General features: G+C 45.1%; 1 protein-coding gene across 4 annotated transcripts in view; it reads right to left on the bottom strand.

The window, feature by feature from the left end:
• The window catches only part of adamtsl3 (ADAMTS-like 3), an 87,488-nt gene that overhangs the window by 3,685 nt on the left and 71,752 nt on the right, over window positions 1-12,051 (bottom strand). For 3 of the 4 annotated variants that reach the window (XM_030431581.1, XM_030431580.1, XM_030431582.1), the window contains 9 exons: window positions 11,088-11,235; window positions 10,900-10,984; window positions 7,453-7,757; window positions 5,790-5,919; window positions 3,137-3,347; window positions 2,857-3,036; window positions 2,598-2,751; window positions 1,470-2,475; window positions 1,214-1,341 (listed from right to left, as the gene is read on the bottom strand). In XM_030431581.1, the coding sequence (XP_030287441.1) occupies window positions 1,214-1,341; window positions 1,470-2,475; window positions 2,598-2,751; window positions 2,857-3,036; window positions 3,137-3,347; window positions 5,790-5,919; window positions 7,453-7,757; window positions 10,900-10,984; window positions 11,088-11,235 (2,347 nt within the window). Of the gene's footprint in view, window positions 1-1,213; window positions 1,342-1,469; window positions 2,476-2,597; window positions 2,752-2,856; window positions 3,037-3,136; window positions 3,348-5,789; window positions 5,920-7,452; window positions 7,758-10,895; window positions 10,985-11,087; window positions 11,236-12,051 lie in introns of those variants that run through there. The other variant, XM_030431583.1, reaches the window with a different exon arrangement.

Consider the following 12,051-nt stretch of genomic DNA (forward strand, 5'->3'; position numbering starts at 1 on the left):
GATGGCTTTTTTAATCTCTATAATATCATTTCAGTGTCTATTGATGTGCTAAAGCAAACTTACCGAAGTGATCTTAACGTTCAGAAATCTAAACTCGAAATGTAACTGCATGTTCCAAAAACCGGCTTCACTTTCACAACTAAAGTCCTTCACAGTGCTTAAGATTGAATTCTTAAGATTGCTGAAGTGCATCCATTAGGTGTGACCCTCAACTGAGTTTGAATTAAAAATATAAAGAAATGCAGATTGGACGTTTCTCAGCATTTTTACCAGTCTGTTTAGATTAGCTGAATGGGGTGCACGCGCTTAATCTCCTTTGAAACGTTGCCTGGAACCTCTAATTGTTGTCGTATGGGGAGAGAGAAGGCAGGAAAAACCCGCTTTGATGAAAATGCAGCTAGGTTGAGACTGATGAAGCTCAGAGGAGACGAAGGACAGCGCAGCTCGGAGATGACCCGAGCTGCGGCACGCTCCGGACATTCCCCATCACTGACTCAGCCAGATGAGCCACTTGGGTATGTAGAAGCTTACTGTATATCTGTGCCTGTGGTTGTGCCTGTGTGTGTTTCTCAGCTGAAAAGAATGCTTTCCCAGAATGTCGGAGCCCGAACCACAAAAGAACAACACATATTACTTTAAACTGGACAACATGACAGTATATTAGGACAAACTCAACTTGACGTTCGGTTTATACTGACTCACTCGCTTGCAGTTTGCAGAATTTGGTTTTAAGGTTCGTAAATTTATTTTGAATTTTTACTAGAAAGTACAACATATTTAACACATGCTGCAGCACCTCTATTCACCCTCTGTCAAATCATGTCATTATAATGCCTGTCTCTTTACCTCTGGCCAGAGCCAGGTGAGCTGTTACCATCTTTTCCATTCCTTCTCCTATGATAAGCTGATTCTCTTCTTATTCTGGCTTCTTAATAAACAGATATCAAAACGGCATCAATCTTCTTACTCTTGCAAGAAAGCAAGCGAATGTGCAAACTCGTCAGATATTTAAAAGTAAGACAACACTTTTTTTAAACCAGTCATGAATTTGTACTGAGCGTTGTGTCGTTGTGCACAGGTGGAGAATCTTTAAATACTGCGTATCTTAAAGCAATAATAACTTTATAGCAATACAACTGACTATTCGCTCACAGATCTGATCACCATTTATTCAAACATGCTTGCAGCAACATTCTGTCTTTGTTTTTCTCACCTGAAATCTGCAGCCAGGATGAAAGAGCAGCTGAACCGTGACGGTTCCTTGCCGTGCAGGTGTACAGACCCTCATCTACTCTGCTTGGAGACTGGATCCTCAGTGAGCCGGTGGGCAACAGGCCTACTCTGCCAACACAAAGACAACATAACCACTGACTCGATAACAATCATTTCCACGTTACTTTTAAACAACACAATCTGAAGTTTTGTAAATGCCTTTTGCACAAAGACTCAGATGTAAGCGCAGTTCTTACCTGCTGTTGTAGTGCAACTCTTTTCCATTCTTTGTCCATGTTCGGGACGGTTCAGGGTTCCCCAGCGCTTCACACCTCAGCTCCAGACTAGAAGTGGCTTTCTGCACCAGAACTGGGACTCCCACATAAACTATCATGTCAGCTGACGGCACAGCTCCGACCTTCCTGGACCGCTGGACGATCACCGGGTTTCTTGGCCTGGATGTGTGTGCTTTAATGTTCGGTTTGTAAAGGAGAGGAACTTGCGTGGAGGACTCTGCACTTCCCGGGGGATGAAGAGTGGACTCATTGGTTTCACCTTGAGTCGTGGTGAGCTCACTGAGCAGCTGAGCGATGAGCTGTTCCCCCCACGGTCCTCCGAGGCCTTCAGAGAGGCTGTGCGTGATCTCATCGAGCCTGTGGGCATCGGCGGTGAGAACGAGCAGGCTTGAAAGTTCTGAGCTGTCATCTTCCAGGGTCGATCTGTTCTTTTCACTGGAGTGCTGCTTATCAGCAATGTCTTTTCCCTCTTGGAGCGAACCTTTGAGTTCAAGCAAATGCTCGACTATATTGTCGTACTGGTTGAGGGAGATGGGAAGCTCCTGGAATCTTTCTCCTGATGAGGCCAGATCTGACTGCCGAACCTTTTGCTGTCCGTCTGCGCCATGACGCCATGACTCTGGGACAGAGAGCTTCTGCTTGCTGCCAATAATTTGCAGGACAAAATGTTCTTGTGCCAGACCTGCAACACACGTGTATATCCCTGCATCTGATGCACGAACCTGCTGCATCTTCACGTATCCGAGTGATGTTATGGAGAGGTGTGGAAGGCCGACCAAGGGCTTCCCGTCCTTCAACCATCGGATGTGGCCCTTGCGGAAGTGTCGGGTTGGGCAGCGAAGGACCACAGTTGTCCAAGGGAGGAGGTAGGCGTAACCTCCCACTACCAAGTGCAACTTCTTGCCCTTCCTCCACTGGATATACACCTTCCTCTGGGCCAGGATGGTCGGATCCGCCTTGACGGACTCTGTGATCACATTAACAGGATAGATGAAAGGTGTGATTATTCTGTCAAGCAAAGTAAATTCACACAACTTCATTTCCTCTCTTACAGATTGATAGAACAGAGATAAACAGAGGGTCTCTTACTCTCACAGAGCCTGAGGGAGCATGGCCGGATTCTGGTGGGCCGTTCCATCAGGGAACAGTTCTCAGGGTCCACGTTCCAGTGTGTCCCATCTTCCCCTTGTTTTCTGCAGACCGCCTGTAGTCTCTGAATGCCACTTCCACAGCTCACTGAACACTGGACAAACAAACAATATTCATAGATATTATCGAAACTGAAATGAGCAGACGCTGTGTACTTTTTAAAAAGGTCAATCGAAGCCTTGAGGAGAGCTTACTGTACCTGTGACCAGTCCGTTGTGACCCACTGAGGTGGGCACTCTTTCTTGGCACAGGGCTGCTGGTTTGAAGGAGTCCTGGAAGAGCAGAAGGTGTCAGGCAGCTCCAGGATGCTGCCATCCGCCAACCGCTGTTTGCACAAGACCTGCCTCCTTTGAAATCCACCACCACAGCTCCGGGAGCACTGCAGCAACAAAAATACAGCGGTACTTTGCTTCAGTCGTCAGTCGTAATTGCTTTGCCAGGTATTTACGGTGTTGAACTTCCAAAGAGAGATCCGTTACCTGTCCCCACTCAGGTGTGTCCCACGTTGGAGGGCAGTCAAAGCGGTTGCAGGCTTGGACAGGACTGGGTTTTGGGTTCTGACAGTCTTCATCCCTCAAAACCTCAGTGCGGTTGCTGTCCCGAGAGGGTCGGTGAGTACACGCCACAGTCCGGGTCATTAGACCAACCCCACAGGTAGCAGAGCATGAACTCCACTCTCCAGCATCCCACCTGTGAACACAACGTTCATCATCAGAGTCACATTTGTCTTTTGTGTACATATTGTATATACATATCCCATTATCCGATCTATAAAGGCCTGCAGTCTGCAGTTCAGTCAGAGAGCTTGATGTTTTCACTGGATCCCATGAGAGGACACTCTTGCAGTCTTATGAATGTGTAAATTCATGAAAGTGAATACAAGCGAAAGCGAAAAGAGTGATTCATGGGGCCGGATCCAGGCAGAGAAACATCAAATCTCCCACTGAATTTATTGATATCTGAGAAATCCCTGTGGCACTAGTTCTTCACTCAAATTTTCCCAATGACCTCCGTGGACCAATATTCATTCTGTTATCCAACAAAATTTCATACAGGGTGATTAATCCGGCATCCAAGTTTGCTTAGTATTTCTAATCCAATCTTGAAAGTGACGCAGTATGTGTGTGTGTAGAAGCTATGCCGTTAAACACATCGCACAGCTTTGGCTTTGACCACGATGGCAGCAACTTTATTTCTTGCTTGACAGATTAGGTGATATTTCAAAACTATTCATATTTACTCAAGGGTCGAGGGACTGAGGAGAATTGGGAATGAAGCTTGTTTCGGATCGGCACTGTGCTCACAAGCCAAATCCTATGGCTGTTTCCTTTCAGAGGGAACTGTATCCAAAGAGTGTAGCTTAATACGGGAGGGTGAGGAGGCCTCAGGGAGGGAGCAAAGGGCCAAAGGAAACAAGTCCAATACAGCGTTTGTTGTGCCTGAAAACAAGACTCAAGGCCTGGAAAAACAGGCAAGGGCAGGCTGCAGGCCTCTGGGTTTTCTGACAAGAGTGTGAGTGGTGGAACACCGACACTGTGCACGGTGTTAACTTGAAACGTGTGGCCCACCGCAAAATCCACTCACCGTTTAGCCATGGCTCAGTTATATGAAACAACATGTCGTTACGCTGTTTAACTATTCAGGTATTTCAGTTTGATGAATTTTGTCTGCCCCGTCCTCAGAGAACAGTTAGAATTTCAAATGTGAAACTGCAAATACCGATGATGTTCATCCACTTTATTCGAGACTGAAGCCCAAACGGATGATTGCTGGAAAAACTAAAAAAGTTAAACCTTCGATGGGCTTCATCTACAATTATTTTAGAATCAAAATGCTGTGACAACCTACTTGTAATAACACTGATCTCATTTCACTAATTTCAACCTGAAATTTTTTTTCAGCAGGGACATATTTCATCCCAGTGGAGGTTACAACAATTTTAGTCATATCTTGGCCCTTTTAACTAACTCAAAATGGACTCGATATCCCTGATATTTCATTGGTTCCACAAGATAAATCCTGACTTTAAACAACCTCTGATTGGTAGACCATCACTTCATTTGTTGAGCACATTCATGCTCTCCATAGGGTAACGCTTTCCTTTTGAGTAACCATGAAGTCAGGCAAAGTCGTGGCAAATTTGTCTGTATGATCATTCACTGGAATCTGTCCTGAAAAACATTTTAACCATGCTATGTGAATATAAACTGTCATAAAATCAAAATGTTGTTTCTTTACTTTGTTATTATCATCTCCAGTCCTGCGGTGTTTAGCTTTGTTAGCTGTTAGCTGTTAGCTGTTAGCTGTTAGCTGCATAAGCCAGAAAAAGCACTGGACTCTACTGCTGCTAACAGCTACATGCTAACCATCCCCAGTCACATCTTTCCTGGGTCTCACGATCAGCAGCCAGCCAGCTATAGTTGCCTTGAAGCCCAGTGAAGCCCAACCTGCAGCAGCAGAGGCCTTCTCCATTTCAGCGCTGACAGAACCGCTGAAAACTGAAAACTAATCTTGAAAACATCTTCCGAGGACAATTTCACATCCGAGCCTCGCAGGTATAGCTACCACTGACATCTGATCCCCATTGTGTCTGATTCTGACCAGGTTCCACATGATGTCCCACTGGCTTCATTTCCTGCTTTCAGTGATACAACATCCGTCTCTGTCATCCTGCTTCAGTATCACTTGGACTCAAAGGGCCTAAATGGTGATTTAATTGGCCCAAGCGGTTTAAACTGAGAAGGATAACGTAGTGGATTAGAGGGATTTGAATCTCTTTTGTACACAACCCGTGATTAGAAGAGATTAATGATTCAACTGGTGTCATGTGGGTTTTATTGATGGTCTGGAAGTTAAGCAGCTCCAGGTGTAGAACACAAAGACGCATCATGGCTCTGGGAGGCCGTATGTGAGTGTCCCGGCTCTATATATATTGCATATTTTACTTTGTTACAGTCTTGGCAAACTAATAACGACCACAGCCAGATTTCAGTCCTGTTTTTTATTAAAAGCCAAACCCTTTTTCCAAAAACACATTCCCTCCAAACATCTATTAATCAATCCTATGCACAAACTGTCTTAAACGATGTCTAAATGATAGCGATGTAGGTCTGTTTGTGAGGTTTACCGTACCTTGGTGGGCAGGGCTGAGTTTTGCAGTCCTGGAGGAGTTGCGGTGGCCGTCGGGAGCTCACACACAGGCTCTGGTCTGCTGCCTCCCTGGTCTGCTTGTTGAGGCAGATGACGACGGCCTCCTGCACACCTGGGATGAGACAACACAACTGAAGCCCAAAAACCGTGAGGTATTCCTGCAGGGTTCATTTAAACTCTGTGTCCCATATCCTCCAAGAGTGAAGGCAAAAATGCAAAACACACTGTATGTAAGCATCTCTCACCCTCATGTACATATGGAGCATAGACTCCTTCATCACACGCAGATACGGTGATGAAGAAACCCAGATATTCAGCCCCTCAATGAAAACAAGCAGTGGTTCAATCTAATGAGGCACGATGAACATCACAACGGAGCAGCTCCCTGTTTAAGTTCAGGCCTGAACTGTGGATAAACTTAGAGGGTGTGATGTCAGGTCATGTTAAAAGCAGCGTAACATAAATCTCAGAGTCTGCTTCCAATGTTGGGGACAATAACAGTGAGGCAGGCACTTCAAACGCCACGGCGGTGTGATGGTCCACAGGAGCGCAGCCCGCAGGGTGCGTACGTGACATCTGACACCGGTCTGTAATCATCCCCGAGTGGGAGTTTGTTGGGTTTGGGTGGACGTGCGCACAGACATTGACAAAAGCCTACGCCCATGTGCAGAAATGAAGTTACACATTAACGCACAGACTCACAATTGAGGCGTACCAGCTTGGATGTGGAGGTGGGAAGATTAAAGTGGGCCTTGACGAATGTTGGCAGGATGTTTAGGAAAGCTGTCTCCGTCTGGCACGGCATTCACTGCTGCCGAGCGTCAGTGGCGTTATGACCTTAAGGGTTAAACATTCATCCATTATCGCGTAATATCATATAACTTACTTCTACTTCAAGGCCCGCACTGGCATGGCTTTAGTCATCCGCTGACATAAGGTCACCAGTTACTGCTGGGATGTCTCATTTTCACGACAAACTCAGTGATGCTGCCGGACTTGGGTTAGCCTTCAGGGTTTGCAGAGCATTCAAACTAAGGAATATCATTTTATTTTGTGTTTTATTTTGAGATGTCCATTATCTGCCTTTGTGGAGTCCTTTCATTCCTGATTCTAGACGCCTCTAAGGACATTAACCCACTTATACGATGGTCGCTTGCTAAAGAAAAACTTAAGAACATTCATTCATATTTTCATGCTATTTTGCAATCAAAATATAACGTTTTTCACAAGCGATAACTCTCTGTTAACACATGGAACAAGACTCTCCCATTGGGGTTCCACTGAATTAGCCAGAAAGCTAACATTACGCTAACAAGATTCATGTCAGTAACATTGTGTTTGGTTACAACACAGTAAATATAATTTGATGGGATGTTTACCAAGCCTAGCTAGCTAGCTAGCCATGTCACTGTCCCCACATAAATTATCTGCCATCGTGAGGTCAAAATGTTCCCATCAGCCTCAGCCGTACTTTGCGTTTAGTGCAATTAGCAAATGTTAGCATGCTAACATGCAAAAATAAGATGTTAAAATACCTGCTAAACATCAGCATAATAGTGTTCTCACTGTTCACATGTTAGCATTTAGCTGTGGACTCTTACATAAGGAAAGCTTCAGAATTAAAGTGGTAAATTAGGATCCATACCTCCACCACAGCTCTCTGAACACTCTGTGAAGCCCTCATACTCCCAGTCGTGCAGCTCTTCTCTCTCAGGCGTCTCCTCCTCCTCCTCCTCTTCCTTTTCACTTTCTTTCTCTTTGCCTGAAACACCAGAGCAGGGAGTGCGGTAGCAGGGCTGACTTGCTGCAGGTTTGACCCCCTCGCACTCGTCATCGGGCAGGTCAGCAACAGTCTGGGAGAAGGACAGCAGCACCTGGCACTTGACGGTTCGTTGCTGGATCCCGGCGCCACATGTCCTGCTGCAGGTCTGCCAGGGACCAGGGATGAAGCTGGAGGCGAGAGCCAGCAGGATGATGAATCACACACATCAAAATATAAACAAATATGCTGTCCATTTAGCACAATTTACATACCTATGCAAAATATTTTGATAGCAAATCAAAGGTTTTTATGCAATATCCTTGTATCCAGCTTTTAGTCATTTACTGTTCAAGTATTGATGAAATCCAGTCTCACTGATTTCATATAACAGCTGTGAAGCATTAGGACCAGCCACTCTTGGATAAACAGTTTTCATGCACATCCTTCCTCATCTTAAAGGATGGAGCAGAGAAGGAAATACTTTTAGGTCATGTCCATGAATGCTTGACAGCCCGTCAAGGTGTGGTGACGGTTCAGGCCCAGAGACTCAGCTGTCCCCCCTTCAATGGCTTTGGGAGAGCGCAGAAGAAATAATAGAACTGGAAAGTGTGAGTCAGAAAAAGGTTTGGACCTGGATCTTTAGATTTAATCGACGCGGTCACTGAGAATTCTTCTTTTCGGGGAATGTGCATGGAAATCGCTGGATGAGATGAAAAGCTTAAATGTGTAAACATCAAGCGGCCCTCGGTCCTCTTGGTTCTGACGTATTTCTACGTACTACAAATAAGTTCAAGCAGCGACATGTCATCAGTCATGAAAACAAAGACAGTTTGTTTATTTAGTTTGTTTAGGCATAAAAAAGAAAAACAGCCCATGAAGATTTTTCTCTTCTGGTTAAAGTTTTTGCCCCAAAACTTCACGGTGCACCTTTGCAACCTTCTCCTGGCACAATGCTGCCTCGCTGTTCTCATTACACACACTTATGCACCTGATCATGACGACAAAGTGCTTGGAGGAGGACCAGATGTTTACACCATTCGGCAGCTGTCCAGTGCAAGGCTGAGCTCACCAGTGTTTCATTTAGAGGATGCACTAAAAAGGGATTAGTCAGGTGTCAGGTGGTCATAAAGCGTCCTCGTTTAGACTTAGTTTTGCATTATGCTGATAATATAATTAAGTGCCAAGAACGGCCATGTTAGCAATTTATTTAATCCTTTTTTTAAATTGTTTTCAGAGACAACAAAGCTCCGTTTCTCATTACAATGGGTTAATTTATCTCATGATCCCAAGCAAACAAAAGGCCCTTTTCATAAAATAACAAGATAATTTATCACCAGAAAACGACATCATGAACAATATTCATGTGGCGGATGTTTCCATGCTCGACGCTGAGATTATCTCATACTACTGTGTTCTACGTCGCAAGTTATTCAAATCTTTATCATTTCCTGATTGACTGGCAACTGAAAAGATGTTGGATGACGGGCTGATCAGGCCGTATTTCAAAATAAAATCGCTGTTTTGCACTGATCCATTCAGTGGTCACTTTTTACGTGGTGTTTAAAATAAACACTGAGAAAACATCGGTAAAGATGTTGTTTCTGTACCCCGGTTAACTGCCCTCTCAGTTTATGGAAGTACTAAAGCTGTTTCCTGCATCATCACTGATAAGCAGAGGTATCTATAAACATGGCCGCCTGCCGCGTTCTTCCTCGTTGGAGCAGCTTCACCACAACACAAGGGCGCCCTGCAGTTTTATAAGATGCCTCAATAAAGAGCTCATAATTACGGTAAAGTTGGCTCTTTACGAGTGCTCGGGGACTCATCGTGTGCTGGACAAACAAATGAATCACCGGCAGTTGGACCTCGGAGCACCGGCAACAAAGTCAACACGTGAGCCCGCAGAAATGTTTATCTTCATGCGCAGTTAAAGCACATCTGTCGGCTCAAAAACAATCTCGATTTCAACGGAACGGAAACAACACATTTTTTTGTGATATCCGTTAAACCCCCATGTTAATCATATCAATTAACTTTCCATCTTGTTGACTCATGGTGGTGGTGAGGTGGGAAAAAAAGGCATCTTTGGCGAAGCTGTGGAACATATATGGGTTTAATTTCTCCAGCAGTTGCGCAGCGGTGGCTCGGGGCAGGCATAAGGCCTGGCAATGGAGGTGCAATAAGTCTAACGCAGGAATGTCCCTCGCTCTCCTCTCACGTCCGTAACCTGGCCCCATATGGTAGGCAGATATTGTTGTTGGCATGTGAACCACTGCATATTATACACAGATATTTATGTGCTTTTGGAGGAAATACATGTTTTTTTTCTTTTGCAATAGAGCGAAATCACATGTTTTGGTGTTTCTCTCCCTCTCTCCCGTTCCAAAGATAAGTCAAAGTAACAGATGTTTTGAACTGGCTAACATGGTCGCTAATGCAAGTCATGCAAGACGCTGGGTAGAGGCCAAACATTGTCCATCTTCAGAGGACAGCCTTTATTAGTCAATTGATATGTGGGACATGAACATCTGGAACATCTGAAGCTAGCTGAGGTAATGCTGGTGGCCAGTGACCGAACAATCTGCTGGTTTCCAAAAAAGATGTTTTTACTTTTTCACCTTTAGCTAGCCACCCTTTTACCTTGAATAACCTCAGACAGCATATCTATTTCTTGGATCTGACGACGCCTACTTCACTGAAGCAACAACATTAAAACATCCAACTTTCGGGAAGGTTGACTGCTTCCTTCCTTTTCTTTACACAACTGTCCTGCCACCACGTCTCACAAATATGTGGCGTACCCAGGTGTGCAAGAGCGTGCACGCTGCAAACGGCTGCTGACCCGAGCAAAAGCGTGATACTTTGTTGGTTTCATGGAGGCACCGAGCCCCGTCTACTTCAATCCCCCCTCCGGGTAACTCCAAAGCTCTGGGACGGGGAAACTCTTGTTGAATCTGTGTATCTGGGATCTGACTTTAGCTGCCTCAGCCCTGCTCAGGGATTTAAAGAATTAGATTTCCCCTGATTCTTCCTGGGTCATGAAGCCTGAGAGTCATTTATGGCCTCAGCCGTTGCATCCACCTAACTCATTTGTGGTGTATGACCTCGACACCTGTGATGGTTTCAACAGAACACTCACCTCACCACTCTGGCAGTAAATCGCAGGTATGTGGTTGTAAGTGCAGAGCGGCAGTTAATAAGCAGAATCGTATATTTCAGAGTTTGAATCGCAGCTCCTGCTGCTTTCAATACAGGGAAGAAGCAAATACAGATGTTTTAAGATCACCGTGATCCCACTGATATGCGTTGTGTGGGCTGGTTGGTGCTTACGTTGGCTCCTCGGTGACGGTGATCTCCTCGTCCAGCTCGATGGCCTGCTTATGCCACACAGGTTTTGCCTCGACTGGGAGCGTATCTAGACAAAAGAACACCCAAACAAATTCAAATCACAAGAGAAATGCTAGTTTTTTCTTTAAATGAGTGCAACTTTGGTGGTGAAAACATGACATGTAAGCTACCTATGGACTTATAGCAGGGCACAGTCACCAGGCACTCCTCCTTGATGTGGGGTTTGGTGGTGGGGTTGCAGCCTCCAGCGTGGAGTCCTCTGTGATCGATGCACAACACCACCCTGTAGCGCAGGCCCTGCCCACAGGTCACAGTGCACTGGTGGTGACAGGAGACACAGTCTACACATTACTGATAAACTAACAGGCAAACATGTTGAATCTCTGCTTGTGTCTGACAGGAAGCCTCAGAAAGCCCCGGACTCAGGGGAAGTTAAGAAAGAGACCTTCCAAAAATCCCTGCAGCTCTCTGCGCAGGGGAGAACGTTGTGTCTCTTCTGCCAAAACAAGCATTTAAAGGCAAGTTCACAAGGAAGAATGTGCTAGGTAAACAGGATCCCAGGTTTTCAGGGGGCCACAAATTTGACTCCCTGTGCCTCCACTTGTGCCTGTATAACTGGGGAGGTAAAATAAAATCCCCAGAAGGAAGTTGTGGGGGCCCTTTCTGGTTAATGTTACAGCAACTATGGCAAATAAGTGGAGTGTTTGATGCAGATGCACCATGTTTATAATCTGGATTAAAAGCTGAAAAGATGGCATTTAAAGGGGCATTATGTAGCTGCTCTCACTGTGTGAAGCCAGTCAAACAATATGAAACTGTGTTTTCCTTTAAGATCAGTTAGTTTATTTAGTTTCTTTAGACAATTCAAGAAGCAGTCAACAAAGAGCTTTCTCTTCTGATTAGAACATCTTCCTTTAAACCACGTACTGCTCCTTTAAAGAAGTCCATATGAGCGGTGCTGAGTCTTAGTTACAGCCTTGTGGGTTCTGGATGGTGGGTGGTGCCGCTCTGAATAACACAGGAAGGGATTCTATCATCTCTTTAGGAATTTTCCACTTAAAGGGCAACTCCGCCAATTTGACTCATTACAGAAAAAACACTCCAGAGGAATCTACACCTCCAGTGATGTCACTA

This window comes from Sparus aurata, chromosome 10 (genome assembly GCF_900880675.1).
Source record: "Sparus aurata chromosome 10, fSpaAur1.1, whole genome shotgun sequence".
Lineage (NCBI taxonomy): Eukaryota > Metazoa > Chordata > Actinopteri > Spariformes > Sparidae > Sparus > Sparus aurata.